This window comes from Sinohyriopsis cumingii, chromosome 3, assembly GCF_028554795.1.
Source record: "Sinohyriopsis cumingii isolate HCF-2022 chromosome 3, ASM2855479v2, whole genome shotgun sequence".
NCBI classification, from domain to species: domain Eukaryota; kingdom Metazoa; phylum Mollusca; class Bivalvia; order Unionida; family Unionidae; genus Sinohyriopsis; species Sinohyriopsis cumingii.
The window spans coordinates 6,026,505-6,049,468 of NC_142963.1; the positions used below are offsets into that span (position 1 = coordinate 6,026,505).

The window sequence follows — 22,964 nt, forward strand, 5'->3', positions numbered from 1 at the left end:
AAAAGAAAATAAACTCCATTAGAAAAGGAAAATAAACTCCATTAGAAAAAGAAAACCTCTATTAGAAAAGAAAATAAACTATCAGAAAAAGAAAATAAACTCTATGTTCTTAATATGTAATATGCGTCATATTTCAGTGCAGTGCAAACAGATTTGAAATCGTACACAGTACACAAACCCTACTGAAAGTAAACAACATGTAACAGCATAGGAAAGATTTAAACATAAATGAAATAAATGCACATGCATGTTAGTCAATAAAAAGTAATGGAAAAATAACACACAACAGAAACTGCATTCATTCTTTAAAAACTGCCCTCTTAAACATGATCATTAATGATGAAACTATTGTGAAAAACAAAGATTCCAAAATAAAGCATGAAAATAGTCTTAAAAAATGAAATAGATGCCCTGATAAAGCATGAAAATAGTCTGAAAAAACAAACAGATTCCACAATAAAGCATGAAAATATTCTGAAAGAATGAAATGGATGCCCTGATAAAGCATGCAAATAGTCTGAAAAAATGAAATAGATGCCCTGATAAAGCATGAAAATAGTCTGAACAAATGAAATAGATGCCTGATAAAACATGAAAATAGTCTGAACAAATGAAATAGATGCCTGATAAAACATGAAAATAGTCTGAACAAATGAAATAGATGCCCTGATAAAGCATGAAAATAGTCTGAAAAAACAAACAGATTCCACAATAAAGCAAGAAAATAGTCTGAAAAACTGAAAAAGATGCCCTGATAAAGCATGAAAATAGTCTGAAAAAAGAGATTCCACAATAAAGCATGAAAATAGTCTGAAAAACTGAAACAAATGCCCTGATAAGGCATAAAAATAGTCTGAACAAATGAAATAGATTCCATGATAAAGCAGATTTTAAAAAACTGCAAGAGATGCCATGATAAAGCATGAAAATATTTTAAAAAACAAAAATTATATATACCCTGATAAAGCTTGAAAACTTTTTTAAATACATATGCCCTGATAAGGCTTGAAAACTTTTTTAAAAAATACATATGCCCTGATAAGGCTTGAAAACTTTTTTAATACATATGCCCTGATAAGGCTTGAAAACTTTTTTTAAATACATATGCCCTGATAAGGCTTGAAAACTTTTTTTCTAAATACATACGCCCTGATAAGGCTTGAAAACTTTTTTAAAAAATACATATGCCCTGATAAGGCTTGAAAACTTCTTTTAAATACATATGCCCTGATAAGGCTTGAAAACGTTTTTTTAAAAAACATATGCCTTGATAAGGCTTGAAAACTGTTTTTAAATACATATGTCCTGATAAGGCTTGAAAACTTTTTTTAAATACATATGCCCTGATAAGGCTTGAAAACTTTTTTCCTAATACATACGCCCTTGATAAGGCTTGAAAACTTTTTTTTACAAATACATATGCCCTGATAAGGCTTGAAAACTTTTTTTAAATACATATGCCCTGATAAGGCTTGAAAACTTTTTTTCTAAATACATACGCCCTGATAAGGCTTGAAAACTTTTTTAAAATACATATGCCCTGATAAGGCTTGAAAACTTTTTTTAAATACATATGCCCTGATAAGGCTTGAATATCATCTGAAGGATTTAGACAATTACTCATTAAACCTAACAGTGTGCAAAAAAATGCTTACAGATATTCGAGTAAACCCCAAAACAGGAGAAACAGAACATGGCAATAAAAATTTGGTTTGGTGTTTTGCGGCAGAGCCACAGAAGGGAGTTATAAAATGCAAAGGTCATTGGAGTAAACTTCAAGCTCACCTTGGCAGCCAACATGGGCTGCACATTTTGGTCAGAAGTTCAGCAACATGTTTCCTCCCTTCCATAGTTGTCTTTTATATGTAGAAGTGCACATGAGACATATTCAACATTAATGACTGGGGGCAGGGAGAGAGGAAATAAAGAAAGCCATTTCCAAGTCTCCATAACCTGGTGAATTTCTGTAGACTAAAGAATCATTCAAACTGTGATTTACAATCAGATGTTCATGTCCTGTTTAAAATATTCTTATTAGATTAGATGCATTCAGAAAAGTTGACAGGTTTTTTTTTCTTCTCAAGGACGCTTTTGTTTTACAAATAACACTGTAAAATGAACAAGTCTAGAAAACGGATTTATATCAGTTTGTAAATCTTTGTTGTTTCTCTTCTGAGGAAACCACATATTATTTGAATTATACTGTACTTTTCTGTCCATTCTAGAACAAGAGGAAAAAGTTACAGTGATTGCATAATTCAAAACAATATTAAAAATATTTAAAAAATTACAAAACTCACTGTGGTCTTTGATGATGTCTTTTATTATAACACACTCCTGTATTTACAAATAGGTCCCTATTATATAGAGATACAGAGATGGAGTGCTTGTTTAAAAAAAATGCCTTCAGAAGTAATTCTATCTGAAATGCACATCAACACTTAATTTCTAGAATCTTTCTGCCAGATTCCATTTCAGTCCAACTAAATAATTTCTTGCTGACACACTTATACTTATGAATAAAACACAGTATTTTTTGGAACATTCATATTTGATGGACATGTCTAAAAGGGTCTAACTTCTTGCCAACAATAAATGCATGAATCAGACATGGGGAGTTTCTAAAAAGAACTGGAATCGAAACTTGTAAAATAATTTAACTGAAATTTATGCTGATGTGATCTCATAATGTACTTAAAATGAGAATTCAACTGGCATGTATTCACAGATTTGTTTTCAATTATCACCCTTTGATTTGACTGAGTCCACTTGGAGCACCCTGCAACACCTGTTATTTTTCTTTAAGAATATAACACATCCTGTGAAATTATTAAATTAAATATATAAAGCTTTGTAGTACTTTAAGCAATTAGTGAAATTCTTGAACAATTTCAGGAGCCAGGCCACAATTGTGCGATATCTTAGTTTGCATTATAATGATGCATTTCACTGATGGAGTCTGGTAACTGAGTCTATGCAAGAGTTATTCTGCAGAAACCAAGAATGCAACTCTATGACCAGTCAACCTGAGCTTTGGTCTATTGACGACAGACTCAATAGGGACCTGCCCCTCCTCAAGTGTAATGCAACAATGAACTTGATAAACACTTGCTGCTGGAGATATAACTTGTCAAGCAGAACCCCAACCTCCAAATACAAAGTTGCCTTTCATGACCTTGACCTTTCACTTCACCTCAAGAGTCAAGCGAGAGAGAGCTGCTACCTGACCAAGTGTAGTCTACCCATTAAGTTTGATGAAATTTTGGCCAAGGAATCTTGAATTCTCATGTAGAAGGGAAACAAATCACATTTCCCCACATTTCCAGCTCCAGTGACATTGACTTTGGACCAAGCAGCCCAAATCAATAGGCTTCTAGTTTGAGAAAAAAATACAGCAGTAAACTAAAGTTATGCTGTAGAAACCACACTGTCTATGGATTGATGGATAGACATTATTATCACCATTACCCTGCACTTTTGGTCCAGGGGAAGGAAAAATTAAAAATACTTTCTGTCACTCAATTACCTATATGTATCAAAAATTACATATTAAAACAAAGAACTGTAATAAATGTCACTTAAGGACTGCAAATGTAGCTTAGTTCCTTTTTGCCCAGTACTTCCTGTAAGAAGAACCATCTAGATGAAGCAACCTTTTCATTGTATTAGCAGTGACCTCAGAAGAGTGACCACCATATTAAAAGCTTCTTTTATTAATGCATGTATTAAAATAAAGAACGTGTTTTAATATCTCTAGCAAACAGTTAAAACAACAGTCATCTCATTCATCACCACCTATTCCATTTTCTTCAAATAAAAACAGTGCTCAGTTTCACAGATATACAGAAGTCACATGAAGACTCATCAATCCTTTGATAATATGGTTTTAAGTCTGTCTTGGCTGGTATAGATACAGTACACTGCTGCTAATGAAAATCCCACCAGGCCTCCCCTGACACACTTCTTCCATCCCGCTGGAAAAAAGGAACATTCAGCAAGTCAAATGAATATGCATTCTATGACTGTACTAAGAAAGATACCGACACAATGTGCAAGGTAACCAAACCAGTATGTTAGCCTCTACTTCATAGAAAGAAAATCTTATATGTACGCACACACCATATGAAACAAGATGAATATGTCTTTGAAAAATTTAATGGGTTTTGTAAATTACAAAGGAAATCAGTTACATGACTACCATAACATGAAGAAGTTAATTTTATTGAATAAACTGCAAAACTGTACTGAAATGCCTCTAAAAGTCCATTTAGCTTCAATGTGTAAGATTTGAAATCATTTGCTATGTTATGATATTACACATCTAATATCAAAACTATGAATGTATTTATGACAATGTCAATCTATGACATCAACAAGGAAACATTATTATAGACAACAATGATCTCAACTGATGAAATGAGTGAATCACTTTTTATCATATCCAGCTCTCCTAACAAGGTTTCATATCAAACTGAAATAGAGGGAAATAACTGGAGTCCTTTGAGTGCTGGCATCTTTTATATTTTAAGATGTCATCTAAGACAATTTTAGTTTTGTTGATATTAACCTGTATCCAGCTCCTTTATATAAACATATATAAATAATGACTGATACCCTGCTGTCCAATAACATCTCAAAATGATACCCTGATGTCCAATAACATCTCAGAATGATACTTTACCTTCCAGTAACATCTCAGAATGATACTCTACTTTCCAACATCCCAGAATGATACTCTGCTCTCCAATAACATTTCAGAATGATACTCTACTTTCCAATAACATCTCAGAATGATACTTTGCTATCTAATAACATATCAGAATGATACTCTGCTGTTCAATATCATCTCAGATTCATACTCTACTTTCCGGTAACATTGCAGAATGATACTCTAATTTCCAATAACATATCAAAATGATACTCTACCTTCCAGTAACATCTCAGAAGGATCCTCAACTTTCCAGTATCATCTCAGAATGACACTCTACTTTACAGTAATATCTCAGAATGATACTCTGCTTTCCAATAACATCTCAAAATGACACTCTGCTGTCCTGTAACATCTCAGAATGATACTCAGCTATCCAATAACATATCAAAATGATACTCTACTTTCCAGTAACATCTCAGAATGATACTCTACTTTCCATTAACATCACAGAATGATACTCTACTTTCCAATAACATATCAAAATGATACTCTGCTGTCCAATTACGTCTCAAATTGATACTCTGCTGTCTAATAACATACCAAAATGATACCCTACTTTCCAGTAACATCTCAGAATGATACTCTACTTTCCAGTAACATCTCAGAATGATACTCTACTTTCCAGTAACATCTAAGAATGATACTCTGCTATCCAATAACATATCAAAATGATACTCTACTTTCCAGTAACATCTCAGAATGATACTCTTCTTTCCAGTAATATCTCAGAATGATATTCTGCTTTCCAATAACATCTAAGAATGATATTCTAATTTCCATTAACATCACAGAATGATACTCTACTTTCCAATAACATCTCAAACTGATACTCTTCTGTCCAGTAACATCTCAGAATGATACTCTGCTGTCCAATAACATATCAAATTGATACTCTGCTGTCCAGTAACATCTCAGAATGATACTCTACTTTCCATTAACATCACAGAATGATACTCTACTTTCCAATAACATATCAAAATGATACTCTGCTGTCCAATAACGTCTCAAATTGATACTCTGCTGTCTAATAACATATCAAAATGATACTCTACTTTCCAGTAACATCTCAGAATAATACTCTACTTTCCAGTAACATCACAGAATGATACTCTATTTTCCAATAACATATCAAAATGATACTCTACTATCCAATAACATATCAAAAAGATACTCTACTTTCCAGTAACATCTCAGAATGATACTCTGCTATCCAATAACATATCAAAATGATACTCTACTTTCCAGTGACATCTCAGAATGATACTCTACTTTCCAGTAATATCTCAGAATGATACTCTGCTTTCCAACATCTAAGAATGATATTCTAATTTCCATTAACATGACAGAATGATACTCAACTTTCCAATAACATATCAAAATGATACTCTGCTGTCCAATAACATATCAAAATGATACTCTACTTTCCAGTAATATCTCAGAATGATACTCTGCTTTCCAATAACATATCAAACTGATACTCTGCTGTCCAGTAACATCTCAGAATGATACTCTGCTTTCCAATTAAAATCTCAAAATGATACTCTGCTGTCCAATAACATATCAAAGTGATATTCTGCTTTCCAGTAACATCTTAAAATGATACTCTACTTTCCAATAACATATAAAAATGATACTCTACTTTCCAGTAACATCTCAAAATGATACTCTACTTTCAAATAATATATTAAATTGACACTATACAATTTTTTTCCAACTCTTGAGTACTGAAACTCTCCGAGATTTTATTGAGTGATAGCTAGATTTTCAAATTGGTCCTGTGGTGGCCATACTGGATATCAGATTAGTACAACTTTCATTTAGGACCAACTAGTCCTCATTTGAAGCACTTGAAGTCTTTTGGTGAGAACCCCATGTCAATATGACTATCCATTCAATAGACCTCATTTGAAGCACTTGAAGTCTTTTGGTGAGAACCCCATGTCAATATGACTATCCATTCAACAGACCTCATTTGAAGCACTTGAAGTCGTTTGGTGAGAACCCCATGTAAATATGACTATCCATTCAACAGACCTCATTTGAAGCACCTGAAGTCTTTTGGTGAGAACCCCATGTAAATATGACTATCCATTCAATAGATCTCATTTGAAGCACTTGAAGTCTTTTGGTGAGAACCCCATGTAAATATGACTATCCATTCAATAGACCTCATTTGAAGCACTTGAAGTCGTTTGGTGAGAACCCCATGTCAATATGACTATCCATTCAACAGACCTCATTTGAAGCACTTGAAGTCTTTTGGTGAGAACCCCATGTCAATATGACTATCCATTCAATAGACCTCATTTGAAGCACTTGAAGTCTTTTGGTGAGAACCCCATGTAAATATGACTATCCATTCAATAGACCTCATTTGAAGCACTTGAAGTCGTTTGGTGAGAACCCCATGTCAATATGACTATCCATTCAATAGACCTCATTCGAAGCACTTGAAGTCGTTTGGTGAGAACCCCATGTCAATATGACTATCCATTCAATAGACCTCATTTGAAGCACTTGAAGTCTTTTGGTGAGAACCCCATGTAAATATGACCATCCATTCAATAGATCTCATTTGAAGCACTTGAAGTCTTTTGGTGAGAACCCCATGTAAATATGACTATCCATTCAATAGACCTCATTTGAAGCACTTGGAGTCTTTTGGTGAGAACCCCATGTAAATATGACCATCCATTCAATAGATCTCATTTGAAGCACTTTAAGTCTTTTGGTGAGAACCCCATGTAAATATGACCATCCATTCAATAGATCTCATTTGAAGCACCTGAAGTCCTTTGGTGAGAACCTCATGTAAATATGACCATCCATTCAACAGATCTCATTTGAAGCACCTGAAGTCTTTTGGTGAGAACCCCATGTAAATATGACCATCCATTCAATAGATCTCATTTGAAGCACTTGAAGTCTTTTGGTGAGAACCCCATGTAAATATGACCATCCATTCAATAGATCTCATTTGAAGCACTTGAAGTCTTTTGGTGAGAACCGCATGTAAATATGACCATCCATTCCATAGACCTCATTTGAAGCACTTGAAGTCTTTTGGTGAGAACCCCATGTCAATATGACCATCCATTCAACAGACCTCATTTGAACCACTTGAAGTCTTTTGGTGAGTACCCCATGTAAATATGACTATCCATTCAACAGACCTCATTTGAAGCACTTGAAGTCTTTTGGTGAGAACCCCATGTAAATATGACTATCCATTCAACAGACCTCATTTGAAGCACTTGAAGTCTTTTGGTGAGAACCCCATGTAAGTATGACCATCCATTCAATAGATCTCATTTGAAGCACCTGAAGTCTTTTGGTGAGAACCCCATGTAAATATGACCATCCATTCAATAGACCTCATTTGAAGCACTTGAAGTCTTTTGGTGAGAACCCCATGTAAATATGACCATCCATTCAATAGACCTCATTTGAAGCACCTGAAGTCTTTTGGTGAGAACCCCATGTAAATATGACCATCCATTCAATAGACCTCATTTGAAGCACCTGAAGTCTTTTGGTGAAAACCCCATGTTAATATGACTATCCATTCAACAGATCTCATTTGAAGCACCTTAAGTCTTTTGGTGAGAACCCCATGTAAATATGGCCATCCATTCAATAGATCTCATTTGAAGCACCTGAAGTCTTTTGGTGAGAACCCCATGTAAATATGACCATCCATTCAATAGATCTCATTTGAAGCACCTGAAGTCTTTTGGTGAGAACCCCATGTAAATATGACCATCCATTCAATAGATCTCATTTGAAGCACCTGAAGTCTTTTGGTGAGAACCCCATGTAAATATGACTTTCCATTCAATAGATCTCATTTGAAGCACTTGAAGTCTTTTGGTGAGAACCCCATGTAAATATGACCATCCATTCAATAGATCTCATTTGAAGCACTTTAAGTCTTTTGGTGAGAACCCCATGTAAATATGACCATCCATTCAATAGATCTCATTTGAAGCACCTGAAGTCTTTTGGTGAGAACCCCATGTAAATATGGCCATCCATTCAATAGATCTCATTTGAAGCACCTGAAGTCTTTTGGTGAGAACCCCATGTAAATATGACCATCCATTCAATAGACCTCATTTGAAGCACTTGAAGTCTTTTGGTGAGAACCCCATGTAAATATGACCATTCAACAGATCTCATTTGAAGCACCTGAAGTCTTTTGGTGAGAACCCCATGTAAATATGACCATCCATTCAATAGACCTCATTTGAAGCACTTTAAGTCTTTTGGTGAGAACCCCATGTCAATATGACTATCCATTCAATAGACCTCATTTGAAGCACTTGAAGTCTTTTGGTGAGAACCCCATGTAAATATGACCATCCATTCAATAGATCTCATTTGAAGCACTTGAAGTCTTTTGGTGAGAACCCCATGTAAATATGACTATCCATTCAATAGACCTCATTTGAAGCACTTGGAGTCTTTTGGTGAGAACCCCATGTAAATATGACCATCCATTCAATAGATCTCATTTGAAGCACTTTAAGTCTTTTGGTGAGAACCCCATGTAAATATGACCATCCATTCAATAGATCTCATTTGAAGCACCTGAAGTCTTTTGGTGAGAACCTCATGTAAATATGACCATCCATTCAACAGACCTCATTTGAAGCACTTGAAGTCTTTTGGTGAGAACCCCATGTCAATATGACTATCCATTCAACAGACCTCATTTGAAGCACTTGAAGTCTTTTGGTGAGAACCCCATGTCAATATGACCATCCATTCAACAGACCTCATTTAAAGCACTTGAAGTCTTTTGGTGAGAACCCCATGTCAATATGACTATCCATTCAACAGACCTCATTTGAAGCACTTGAAGTCTTTTGGTGAGAATCCCATGTCAATATGACTATCCATTCAACAGACCTCATTTGAAGCACTTGAAGTCTTTTGGTGAGAACCCCATGTCAATATGACTATCCATTCAACAGACCTCATTTGAAGCACTTGAAGTCTTTTGGTGAGAACCCCATGTCAATATGACTATCCATTCAACAGACCTCATTTGAAGCACTTGAAGTCTTTTGGTGAGAACCCCATGTCAATATGACTATCCATTCAACAGACCTCATTTGAAGCATCTGAAGTCGTTTGGTGAGAACCCCATGTAAATATGACTATCCATTCAATAGACCTCATTTGAAGCATTTGAAGTCGTTTGGTGAGAACCCCATGTCAATATGACCATCCATTCAATAGATCTCATTTGAAGCACTTGAAGTCTTTTGGTGAGAACCCCATGTAAATATGACCATCCATTCAATAGATCTCATTTGAAGCACTTGAAGTCTTTTGGTGAGAACCCCATGTAAATATGACCATCCATTCAATAGATCTCATTTGAAGCACCTGAAGTCTTTTGGTGAGAACCCCATGTAAATATGACCATCCATTCAATAGACCTCATTTGAAGCACTTGAAGTCTTTTGGTGAGAACCCCATGTAAATATGACCATCCAGTCAATAGACCTCATTTGAAGCACTTGAAGTCTTTTGGTGAGAACCCCATGTCAATAAGACTATCCATTCAACAGACCTCATTTGAAGCACTTGAAGTCTTTTGGTGAGAACCCCATGTCAATAAGACTATCCATTCAACAGACCTCATTTGAAGCACTTGAAGTCTTTTGGTGAGAACCCCATGTAAATATGACCATCCATTCAATAGACCTCATTTGAAGCATCTGAAGTCTTTTGGTGAGAACCCCATGTAAATATGACCATCCATTCAATAGACCTCATTTGAAGCACTTGAAGTCTTTTGGTGAGAACCCCATGTAAATAAGACCATCCATTCAATAGACCTCATTTGAAGCACTTGAAGTCTTTTGGTGAGAACCCCATGTAAATATGACCATCCATTCAACAGTCCTCATTTGAAGCACTTGAAGTCTTTTGGTGAGAACCCCATGTCAATATGACTATCCATTCAATAGATCTCATTTGAAGCATCTGAAGTCTTTTGGTGAGAACCCCATATAAATATGACCATCCATTCAATAGACCTCATTTGAAGCACTTGAAGTCTTTTGGTGAGAACCCCATGTCAATATGACTATCCATTCAATAGATCTCATTTGAAGCATTTGAAGTCTTTTGGTGAGAACCCCATATAAATATGACCATCCATTCAACAGTCCTCATTTGAAGCACTTGAAGTCTTTTGGTGAGAACCCCATGTAAATATGACTATCCATTCAATAGATCTCATTTGAAGCATTTGAAGTCTTTTGGTGAGAACCCCATATAAATATGACCATCCATTCAACAGACCTCATTTGAAGCATTTGAAGTCTTTTGGTGAGAACCCCATGTCAATATGACTATCCATTCAACAGACCTCATTTGAAGCATTTGAAGTCTTTTGGTGAGAACCCCATGTAAATATGACCATCCATTCAATAGACCTCATTTGAAGCACTTGAAGCCTTTTGGTGAGAACCCCATATAAATATGACCATCCATTCAACAGACCTCATTTGAAGCATTTGAAGTCTTTTGGTGAGAACCCCATGTCAATATGACTATGCATTCAATAGATCTCATTTGAAGCACTTGAAGTCTTCTGATGAAAACCATGTGTCAATATGTGATAATGTTTAACTTTCAAATCACATACACACACACAAAAAAAAGCTAACATGAAGCTTTTTTCCATGTGTGTGTGTGTGTGTTTGTGATTTGGATTTTTTAACATACCTTTAACAATTTTTCAGTCTTATTGCTAAGATATCTGCATTGTGGCAGTTTATAGTGATGTCTCTCACTAGGGCATCATGCCACAGACATGTAGCATGATGTCCCACCCAGTCACATTATTTTGACACCAGGCCGACCAGTCCTTTTGTCCATGTACTAAGGACTTCATCAGCAGACTGATCTATTTTCTACTGTCTGTTCACATCACCTGAGGGAATAGTGAGCAATGTTAACAGTTTGTCTCTGATATGCGGCAGGTTATAATGGCCCCCATCCCTGCTCAGTGTTGTGTGCATGGATATAGTAGATTCTCTAACACAAACTCCCCTCAAACCAGGCTAGTTTTCGATAGGCTAGTGTTCGATCTGAGATTTTCACCAAGTTCCCAGATACAGTATGGCCAAGGCAAGAATAGTGTAAAATGCTGTAAACATGCTTGAACTTGGTCATCTATGTTCACTAAATCTCACTTTCAACGTCCTTTCTGTTTCACCAATATAGTCATGATGGCACTGATGATCACCCTGTCCTTCACACTTAGTGTGATATACAGGTCCACAAACCTTTCATATCAATCTAATCCCCTGGGTGAACTAGCATCTGACTCTTGAGTCCATTATGGTTCAAAACACATATTAATTTTGTGTCACTGAAAAACAGGCTTCAGGCATTCTGAAATCCCTGTCACTGGAGAAAAGGTCAGTCCATTTTTTCTGCCTATACTGCCCTCCTCCTAGTAGAAAAAACAAACTGGCTAACTCTCTCTTTTTGGAGCAGTTTCCGAATCTCCTGGACTATGGAAATTCAATAAGTGGCAACCTGATTATTTTTGGAGATTTCAACTTTCACTTTGACCGTCTCGGAAACTCAAACACATCAAAACTCATAGATTCCATTAATATTTTCAACCTCAAACAGTCAGTTAACCAACCCACCCATAAACATAGTCACATTTTATTCTATGGTCCTCCCTGGTATCCCATGACCTTGCATCAGATCACCGCTGCATTATGTGCCATCTTGATGTATCAGTCCCTAACGCTCCACCTTTATGTGCTACTAAGAGTAACCTCCGAATGATAAATAGAATCAAACTAATGCACGACATCCAAGCTAACCTAACAACTTGCTTAGCTCCTACCGCAGAACAACTCGATAACTGCCTGCGTTCACTGCTTGACAAACATGCCCCAGCTACCAAGTGCAGAGTATCAATTCAAAAGTGTTCTCCATGGCATAGCAGTGTTAGGGACCAGCTTCGCACTGCTAAAAGAGTCTGCCGTTAAGCTGAGAGGCTTTGGCTTTCCACCAGACTCACTATTTATAAGCAAGTCTATGAAGCTGCTAAGAAGAATGTCACAAATATAGTCCATGCAGTGAAATCAGCCCACTACACTACTAAGATCATGGAAAGTTCCAGCTGCAAAAAGCTCTACGAGATTACTAACAAGCTAATGTCAAGGAACAAATCAACACCACTTCCAACTACCTTTTCTCCAGTCGACCTTCCAGACATGTTTGCAAATTTCTTCCGTGACAAAGTACAAACCATCAGAGATAAGCTCGACACCACAATTTCAACTGACTCGTCGTCACCATACAGTTGGGATGCAGAATTTGAGCAGCAACCATTAGCAGCATTTGAACCTGTCTCTATGGATTTCGTACATTTAATCCTGATAAAGAGTGCACAAAAGTCATGTGAACTTGATCCAATTCCAACATCAATGCTGCTTGAGTGCCTAGATCCAGTATTGCCTTCATTAACTGATGTTATTAATACCTCTCTCTCATTTGGGGAATTCCCATCATTTTTCAAAACTGCCATTGCAAAGCCTTTGCTGAAGAAACCAACACCAGATCATAACAATTTCAAGAACTACCCGCCGAGTTTCTAATCTCCCATTCATACCAAAAATCATAGAAAAGGTTGTTCTATCCCAGCTTGTATCTCATCTAAATTCAAATAGTCTTTTTTTAGCAATGTATAATCTGCATATCACCCTTGTCGCAGTAGTGAAACTACTCTTCTGAAAGTAGTTAATGACATTCTCTCTGCATTGGATAGCGGAAAGATTACAGTCCTCACCCTCCTTGATTTGTCTGCAGCATTTGACACAATAGACCATGATATATTACTTCTCAGTCTCCAAGATGTATTTGGCATTCATGATACAGCCTTACTGTGGTTCAAGTCCTACTTGGTCAACAGGACACAAATTGTATCTGCAAATGGAATACACTCCAGCCCAGTTGATCTATGTTGTGGTGTTCCACTGGGGTCTGTTCTTGGACCTGTTCTCTACATTCTGTACACTCAGTCGCTCTCAAGTGTCATAGATCATCATCCAGTGTCTTACCAATTGTACGCTGATGACACCCAAATATACAAATCTAGCCACCCAACTGAAGTTGATGCTACCATCCAAGGTGTAGAGAGGTGCATTTCTAAAGTGAATTTATCGATGACATGTAACAAGCTGCAGATGAATGATGATAAACCTGAGGCCATTCTGATCACAACACAAAGACTTTCTCATTCATATCCTCTACCTCAAAAAATAAATATCAGCAACACCAACATTAAATTCACACAATCAGTACGAAACCTAGGTGTTACTCTGGACAGTACTCTCACATTGCACCAACATGTCATGAACATATGCAAGGCTGCATATCTTGAGCTGAGATGCATCAACTCAATTCGCAAATATCTTTCAGCTGATGCCACTAAAACACTTGTGTGTTCATTAGTACTTTCAAGACTGGACTATTGTAACTCAATTCTGTCTGGTTCATCTCAATATCTGCTCCAGAAACTTCAAAAAGTTAAAAACACAGCTGCTCGGATCATACTTAGAGTACCACGATCAGAGCACACCTCCCCGCTGCTATGTACCCTTCGATCCACGATCAAACACAAAATTTGTTCTCTGTATGTTTCACAGTCGGACTATAGTCCAACATACCCGTCCGACCTCACCCATGTGTACACACCAGCAAGATACTTACGCTCCTCTTCTGACAATCGTATACTCATTATTCCCACTATGAAAACAAAGTCATACGGACAGCGTTCTTTTGCATACCAGGGCCCAGCAACGTGGAATGAATTGCACACTGAACTTAGACACAAAGACACAGTGATCACATTCAAGAGTGCTCTCAAAACTCACTTATTTCGACTGCAAGAACAAACTTAAAGACCTAATAATGTTTCCTACCTTAAATATTCTCAGCATGTTTTTGTTTTTTTAATGTTATCTCATTTCATGGTGTTTGTTCTTGTAATCATATCATTATATGTTTTTTTATACCTTATAGGTGTTGTCTAATGTTGTAAAGCGCTTAGAGCTTCTAAAGATTAGGCGCAATACAAAGTCCTTTTATTATTATTATTTGGGAGGATGATGCTACCTTTCGAGTCTATTTTAACAGTTATTGGTTGAATCTTCCTGGTACTGTCATTCTGACTATAACTCAGCCTGTTGGAAACCTTAATCACTCATTCCGGATAATGAAAGCGCTGACATGACGAGTTCTTGTTTTAAATCTGTGGTGCCAGATGTAACGACTGTGATGTTCTGATGACCCCAAGATTCTGATCGACTGGAAGCTGTGATTCAAAATCAAGGTACTTGTTGGTATGCTTAGGCTTACAATAAACAAAAGTTTGTATCCAAAAGTGCTACTCTGCAATTTTTTGCCATCTCCATGGTGAAGGTAATATCTGGATCAATGCTATTAATCTGATCAGTGAATTCAGCTACATATTCTTCAGCTTAGTGTGTGTGTGTATGTTTCAGCCACATAAAAATCAGCAGCCCGGAAGATGGGAAGCAATGATGAGTGCTATCGACTCAAAATGTTCCATATATAAATTACACACAAAAGGGGAAACTAGTGATCCCACAGCAGCAATGCATATTTGAAGGCAAAAAATTCCATCATACACAAAGTATGTGCACTTCAAGCACAAGTCCAACAATCTGTTACTTGTTGTGGTGACAGTGGTGTCCTCTTTGTAAGGGTGATGATAATCTGTCATTAATAACCGGAACCTGCCACTTATCTGTGACAGTTTGTTAACACTGCCCACTAATACCCTCGATGACGTTAAGTGTGAATTTGTTAACACTGCCCACTAATATCCTGGGTGACGTTAACAGTCAGTTTGTTAACATTGCCCACTAATACCCTGGGTGATGTTAAGAGTCAGTTGGTTAATGTTGCCCACTAATACCCTGGGTGATGTTAAGAGTCAGTTTGTTAACATTGCCCACTAATACCCAGGGTGATGTTAAGAAGTTTGTTAACACTGCCAACTAATACCCTGGGTGATGTTAAGAGTCAGATTGTTAACATTGCCCACTAATACCCAGGGTGATGTTAAGAGTCAGTTTGCTAACATTGCCCACTAATACCCAGGGTGATGTGTTAAGAGTCAGTTTGCTAACATTGCCCACTAATACCCTGGGTGATGTAAAGAGTGAGTTTGTTAACATTGCCCACTAATACCCTGGGTGATGTTAAGAGTCAGTTTGTTAACACTGCCCACTAATACCCTGGGTGATGATTAGAGTCAGTAGAGAATCTGTCACTAAAAACTGGAACCTGCCACATATCTGTGACAGTTTGTTAACATTGCCCACTACTACCCTGGGTGATGTTAAAAGTCAGTAGAGAATCTGCTGATAAAGTCACAAGTACAAGGATGAAAGCTTCAGGTTAGCTTTCTATATTTATTGTGGATGTGACTTAAAAGTCAAAACATTAAATATGAATTAATACTACACAGTTTTCACCAAAATATATGATGATCAATTCATTAGATCTCACTAGAAGCAATGAAAGTCTTTTGGTGAAAACCCCATGTCAATATGACCATCCATTCACCAGATCTCATCAAAAGCAATGAAAGTCTTTTGGTGAAAACCCCATATCAATATAATGATCCATTCACTAGATTTCATCAGAAGCAACGAAAGTGAAAACCCCATGACAATATGACCATCCATTCAGGCACTATTGCTAGCTATGGGCAAAATTCTGCTACACTATTTTCACTCATAGCTGCCTGAAATAAGATTACTTTCTTTTTCATGAATATGCATAAACCTGAGTAACCATCTAATTATGTGTGGAGTTTGCCGACCAGGTGCTATGCCAATCTATTATGTGATTACTCTTCAATGTACTCATATGAGATCTTGATAATTTTTCTACTTGTCAAGTGTGCTAAAAATCAGGTTAGAAAAAGTCTCTTGAGTGATAACAAGCTCAGCCAAATAGATTCACAATCACCTCCTTAATATGCCAAATAGATCCATGATCACCTCATTAATACGCCAAAAAGATCCATGATCACAACACGAATATGCCAAACAGATCCATGATTACCACATTAATATGCCAAACAGATTCATGATTACCACATTAATATGCCAAACAGATCCATGATCACAACATGAATATGCCAAATAGATCCATGATCACAACATGAATATGCCAAACAGATCCATGATTACCACATTAATATGCCAAATAGATTCATGATCACATCATGAATATGCCAAATAGATCCATGATCACCTCATTAATATGCCAAATAGATCCATGATCACCTCATTAATATGCCCAATAGATCCAAGATCACCTCATTCATCCGCCTGAATCTTTCTCATGACAATTTAAGCTCATGTTATAAGTCTGACTAAAACTTGATGAGAAATATGGTCTTCTGCATGGGTGGTAACAATCAATTATTGACAGATGCTGGGAAATAACATAAGCTCAAATGGCATTGTGGTACCATGAGCTAAAATCCAAGTTTTAACCCCAAGTTCTTGAGGCCTGTAAAATTTGTATACACAAATCTCAAAAACTGCTCTATCAATAAGAATACAATTTTACAATATAGTTCCATTCATTTTGTATATAAATTCAAGGCACAAAACAAAACTTTCATTTTCCTTTCAATTAATTTAGACAAGATGATGACAAAATAAGTGTGTATTACTCATAATTAGTAACCGCAGAGACAGCATTTTTTTCAGTATCCAATAAGACTATCTTCCCATAAAAAATCAGCATACTGTAACAACAATAAAAAGTTAATAGCAAAATCAATTGCAAGAACCAAAACAACAGTGGACTGTTTTAGGATGGTGGTGGAATCATTCAGACAAATCCAAGCATTGATCAGTGGAATTAAATCTTTGAGTGATTTACAACCTCACCTTCAACCACCTCAACTTCTAAGTATTTCTGGAACATCCCGAGTAAATAATTTTTACACTTAAAATGCTGATGAGCTAAAATGGACATTTGTTTGTACATAGTTAAATGCTGGTGTACCTGAACTTTTGTACAAGAGGCCAGTACATGTCCCTGCTGTCAATGTGTTCAACTCATCCTCCGTTCCTCTGGACAGAGAGAGTATAACTCCAATAGCACTGTACATCAAGGCTGCAATGGGAATAACACTGGTATATACAATACAAACAACTCCAATAGCACTGTACAGCAAGGCTGCAATGGGAATAACACTGGTATATACAATACAAACAACTCCAATAGCACTGTACAGCAAGGCTGCAATGGGAATAAAATTGGTGTATGCAATACAAACAACTTCATTGAATTTATCGTGATACAAAAGTCTGTTTCATTAAATGACTATATATTAAACTCATTCACACAGTGAATTAATTAACAGTTAATTATCCTGGTATACAAATCATAAGATATGCAACAAAAACTGACTTGAAAGACCAGCTGACATGAAAGAAAATATTTGTCATGCATGGATGAACTGTGGCAATTACTAATGAGACCAACTGACTTGAGAGGCAACCTGAAATTTGGTACATGGGGTAGTCTTTGAATATTATTTGGTACATAGGATAGTCTTTCAATATTGTTTTTAAGGGAGAAATGACACACCATGTATCGATTCGATTCATGATACACAGCCTATGGTAAGATGCATTATTGATACACATATTAATGGCTAGTCTTTCCATTTTTAAAAGGTCTGTCAGTTTCAGTTGGTGCCTTTTTATGTGATTTGCTGGTTGTATTTCCAGAATGCCAATTACAGACAGACATATACTTAGCACCAATCTATACGCAATTCTCATCCATGACAAGACAAGGAAAATACTTTCTAACAGACTTCTTGCTAGTTGTCATTGATTTACATTCAACATTGTGGGCCATATAAGGCTACTCCATCTGATCAGATGTGGGACTCATTTTAAGAATGAGACAGGTATTTCGACTGAAATATCTTAGCTTCTTAATTTCAATTTTTCATTCTTACTTATTCAGTTTATCTTAACCCTGATAGGGCAATATAGTTTTGTAACACATGATCCCCAATGGTTACACTGTCTGAGAACATAACTGAAAATCGCATTCTACTTCTAAATTGATTTTATTTTAATCTGGATTGGTATTCTGCCTGTTCTACATTTGCTGAGAGGGTGACTGACCAGCATGCCATCTATTTTTGTCCATCCAGCATGTACATCAGAGTTGTATTTAATACCACTCAAAGTTACCTACTGGTATCTCCATGAACACTTTTCCCAGTTCCAATAATCTTATATACTTCATAACTTTAAAAAGATCTTATCATAACTATCATCAGCCAGCATTTACTGAAAGAAATCCTCATGATGAAGATAAACCACACTGGGAATCAGCCATTTTCCATTTTCTAGGTAGCCCATATTTTAAACATGCATTTATAAAACTTTTTTCATGCAAGTTCAAATTATGACATAATACTTCTTCTAATGCACAAAGTGCCAATCAAATTTAGTTTAACAACCATTGTCATGTAACTAGTAATGCAAATGGGGGAGTTCCAGATCAAATTTCATCAATGTTGCAGTTTTGTTGTATCTGTCAGCAGACTAAAGACATAATAAATGTTATATTTGCAATTTCTAAGAAAATAGATCTTCTTCCTATTGAGTTCATGCTGGTATGGCTCGAATTAAAGGTGTTCAAGTTTGTTCAACCGGTTTGTAAGAAGCTACCTTATCCAACACCATATGGTCTCGGCTAATTCTAACTTTTTGATCGGCAATTGGTTCCAACCCTACACCCCAACATAAATGTCCAAATATCAAATATGGAGTGGTGGCATGGGTCAAAAGAAACTCTGACTGACTACTTTATGCTGAACAAGCTCTTGAAATAAAATAATTACCATGGAATTGGCTGAGGGTGGAGCAATATTATGAACAATGACACCCAAGTCTTTAATTTGTTGAGTTTTGTCACATCCTTTTCGTTTTAACTAACAAAAATGGGTACATGTGCCTGCAATATATATATATATATATATATATATATATATATATACAAAAAAAATCCAAATTACATGCATGAATATTAAGTTTATCTAATAGTATACTCAGTTACATTGTAACTTTTTCCATATATGGTACAGTCTATGACCTAAAACTATCCCACACAAAGTTAAAGTTTCCCTAATTATCTTACTGGAATTCTGTATAATAGCAATAGTGTATGCAAGACATGATGAAACTGATGGTGAATGGAGAAGTAGATAATCAATCTAGCTAAAACCTTTACATTTTATAATTACTCATTACTCCAGAGGATTGTGCTGAATAGTCTATGCAGGCCGTATGATTTTGATGGAGAAGTCTCATGCTGAATAGTCTATGCAGGCCGTATGATTTTGATGGAGAAGTCTCATGCTGAATAGTGTATGCAGGCCACATGATTTTCATGGAGAAGTCTCATGCTGAATAGTGTATGCAAGCCATATGATTTTGATGGAGAAGTCTCATGCTGAATAGTGTATGCAGGCCATATGATTTTGATGGAGAAGTCTCATGCTGAATAGTGTATGCAGACCATATGATTTTGATGAAGTCTCATGCTGAATAGTGTATGCAGACCATATGATTTTGATGAAGTCTCATGCTGAATAGTGTATGCAGGCCACATGATTTTCATGGAGAAGTCTCATGCTGAATAGTGTATGCAAGCCATATGATTTTGATGGAGAAGTCTCATGCTGAATAGTGTATGCAAGCCATTGATTTTGATGGAGAAGTCTCATGCTGAATAGTGTATGCAAGCCATATGATTTTGATGGAGAAGTCTCATGCTGAATAGTGTATGCAAGCCATATGGCTTGCATACATTATTCAGACTGAGACTTCTCCATCAAAATCACATGATGAAACTGATGGAAGTCATGTATGCAATGCATTAATCATAAAAATTCCTATTTTAAAATTACCTATTACTCCCAGGGATTGTGCTGATGCAGCACCTTTCTTTGTAATAAAGTTCAACAATCTGCAAATACAAAATAATAATTAGAATTAAATAGGAAGCTTAAATACAAACATACAAAAAGCATTAAAGCAAACATACCATTGTTTTTCAACTCTAGTTATTTACAAATTAAATTTCAAAATAAAGAAATGGTTCAATTTTAAAATTAACCTTTTTGTTACTTAAATCTTAATGTGAATGGAATAAGCTGTTATCATTCTATACACTTGGTGCAAGTAACAATCTTTATCATCTCATATACATTGTGCATGGAATAATACCATCCTATACACATGGTGCATGGAATAATACCATCCTATACACTTGGCGCATGGAATAATACCATCCTATACACTTGGTGCATGGAATAATACCATCCTATACACTTAGAGCATGGAATAATACCATCCTATACACCTGGTGCATGGAATAATACCATCCTATACACTTGGTACATGGAATAATACCATCCTATACACCTGGTGCATGGAATAATACCATCCTATACACCTGGTGCATGGAATAATACCATCCCATACACTTGGTACACCATCCTATACACCTGGTGCATGGAATAATACCATTCTATACACCTGGTGCATGGAATAATACCATCCTATACACCTGGTGCATGGAATAATACCATCCTATACACTTGGTGCATGGAATAATACCATCCTATACACTTGGTGCATGGAATAATACCATCCTATACACTTGGTGCATGGAATAATACCATCCTATACACCTGGTGCATGGAATAATACCATCCTATACACCTGGTGCATGGAATAATACCATCCTATACACTTGGTACACCATCCTATACACCTGGTGCATGGAATAATACCATCCTATACACCTGGTGCATGGAATAATACCATCCTATACACCTGGTGCATGGAATAATACCATCCTATACACTTGGTGCATGGAATAATACCATCCTATATACCTGGTGCATGGAATAATACCATTCTATACACTTGGTGCATGGAATAATACCATCCTATACACCTGGTGCATGGAATAATACCATCCTATACACCTGGTGCATGGAATAATACCATCCTATACACTTGGTGCATGGAAAGATCTGTTATAAAACAGGAATTATATTGTAGAATGGTGCACACCTAATTTGATTAATCTTAGAGAACAGCGACTGTGGTGAATTAAGAGAGTGAAGTTAAAATTACGCAAGGTTCTCATAGAGGCAAAATCTCAATCCCAATAAACAAATAACAATTTCTTGTTGGAGATTTTACTAAATCAAATAGAAGACAATCAAAGAAAACAATGTAAATGGTAAACAAGCATCGCTGCAAAGATTAAATACAAAATGATATCCTCCTAAAACTAGATGAATAGTGAACAATTTGTTCATGTAAATGTAACTTGACCTCATGATGGAGATAAATGAATAGTAAAAGAAGTGTCACTCAAAGGGACAAATGCTCTACTGGCCAATTAGAATTTCCAGGAATTTAAGACTAGTTCTTCCTTTTAACTGATGCGTGTTGTAACCATTTCTAATGTCCTTCAGCTATAATGAGATTTTCAAATTAGCTGCTGCAGGAAGAAAAAATGGAGTTTCCAATTTGCTCCATTTTCACTTAGGACAAAGTAGACATGAGTAGAAATCCTTTGGCCAAAACCCCGTGTCATAATGATCATCCATTCAAAGAGGGTTGGCCAAAACCCCTGTCACAATGATCATCCATTCAAGGAGGGTTGGCCAAAACCCCATGTCACAATGACCTTCCATTCAAGGAGGGTCACAACAATAAGATTTTCACAACAACCATCATGGCAGCCATACTGGATGTAGGACTGGCACCATATTCATTTAGGACCAAATAGGTATCATAAGAACTCTTTTGATGAAAATCCGATGTCGATATAGCCATCAATCTGGGAGTAGAGATAACAGTATTTTCATGACAGTCATCATGGTGGCCATATTTACTGTTATTCATTTTCATTCAGGGCAAATCAAACAACATAAGATATCTTTTGATGAAAACCTCATGTCAAAATAAATTTCCCTTTAAAAGCAAAAACAAGAATGTCAGATCAGCATCATTTTAGTTCAAGATCAACAAAACAATTTAAATTGTCTTTTAGTGAAAACCCCATGGTGGTATGACCACTCATTTCTGGAGAAGAGTGATAACAAGGT

At 36.2% G+C, this 22,964-nt stretch overlaps 1 protein-coding gene across 1 annotated transcript in view; it reads right to left on the minus strand.

Annotated features, from left to right (window-relative positions):
* Window positions 1–2,304: 2,304 nt before the first annotated feature.
* The window catches only part of LOC149802418 (mitochondrial import inner membrane translocase subunit Tim23-like), a 43,506-nt gene continuing 22,846 nt past the window's right edge, over window positions 2,305–22,964 (minus strand). The window contains exons 5-7 of the mRNA XM_089951625.1: window positions 20,745–20,803; window positions 17,813–17,923; window positions 2,305–3,974 (exon numbers count right to left, since the gene is read on the minus strand). Coding sequence (XP_089807751.1) covers window positions 3,865–3,974; window positions 17,813–17,923; window positions 20,745–20,803 — 280 coding nt within the window. The 3' untranslated portion in view covers window positions 2,305–3,864. The remainder of the gene's footprint in view (window positions 3,975–17,812; window positions 17,924–20,744; window positions 20,804–22,964) is intronic.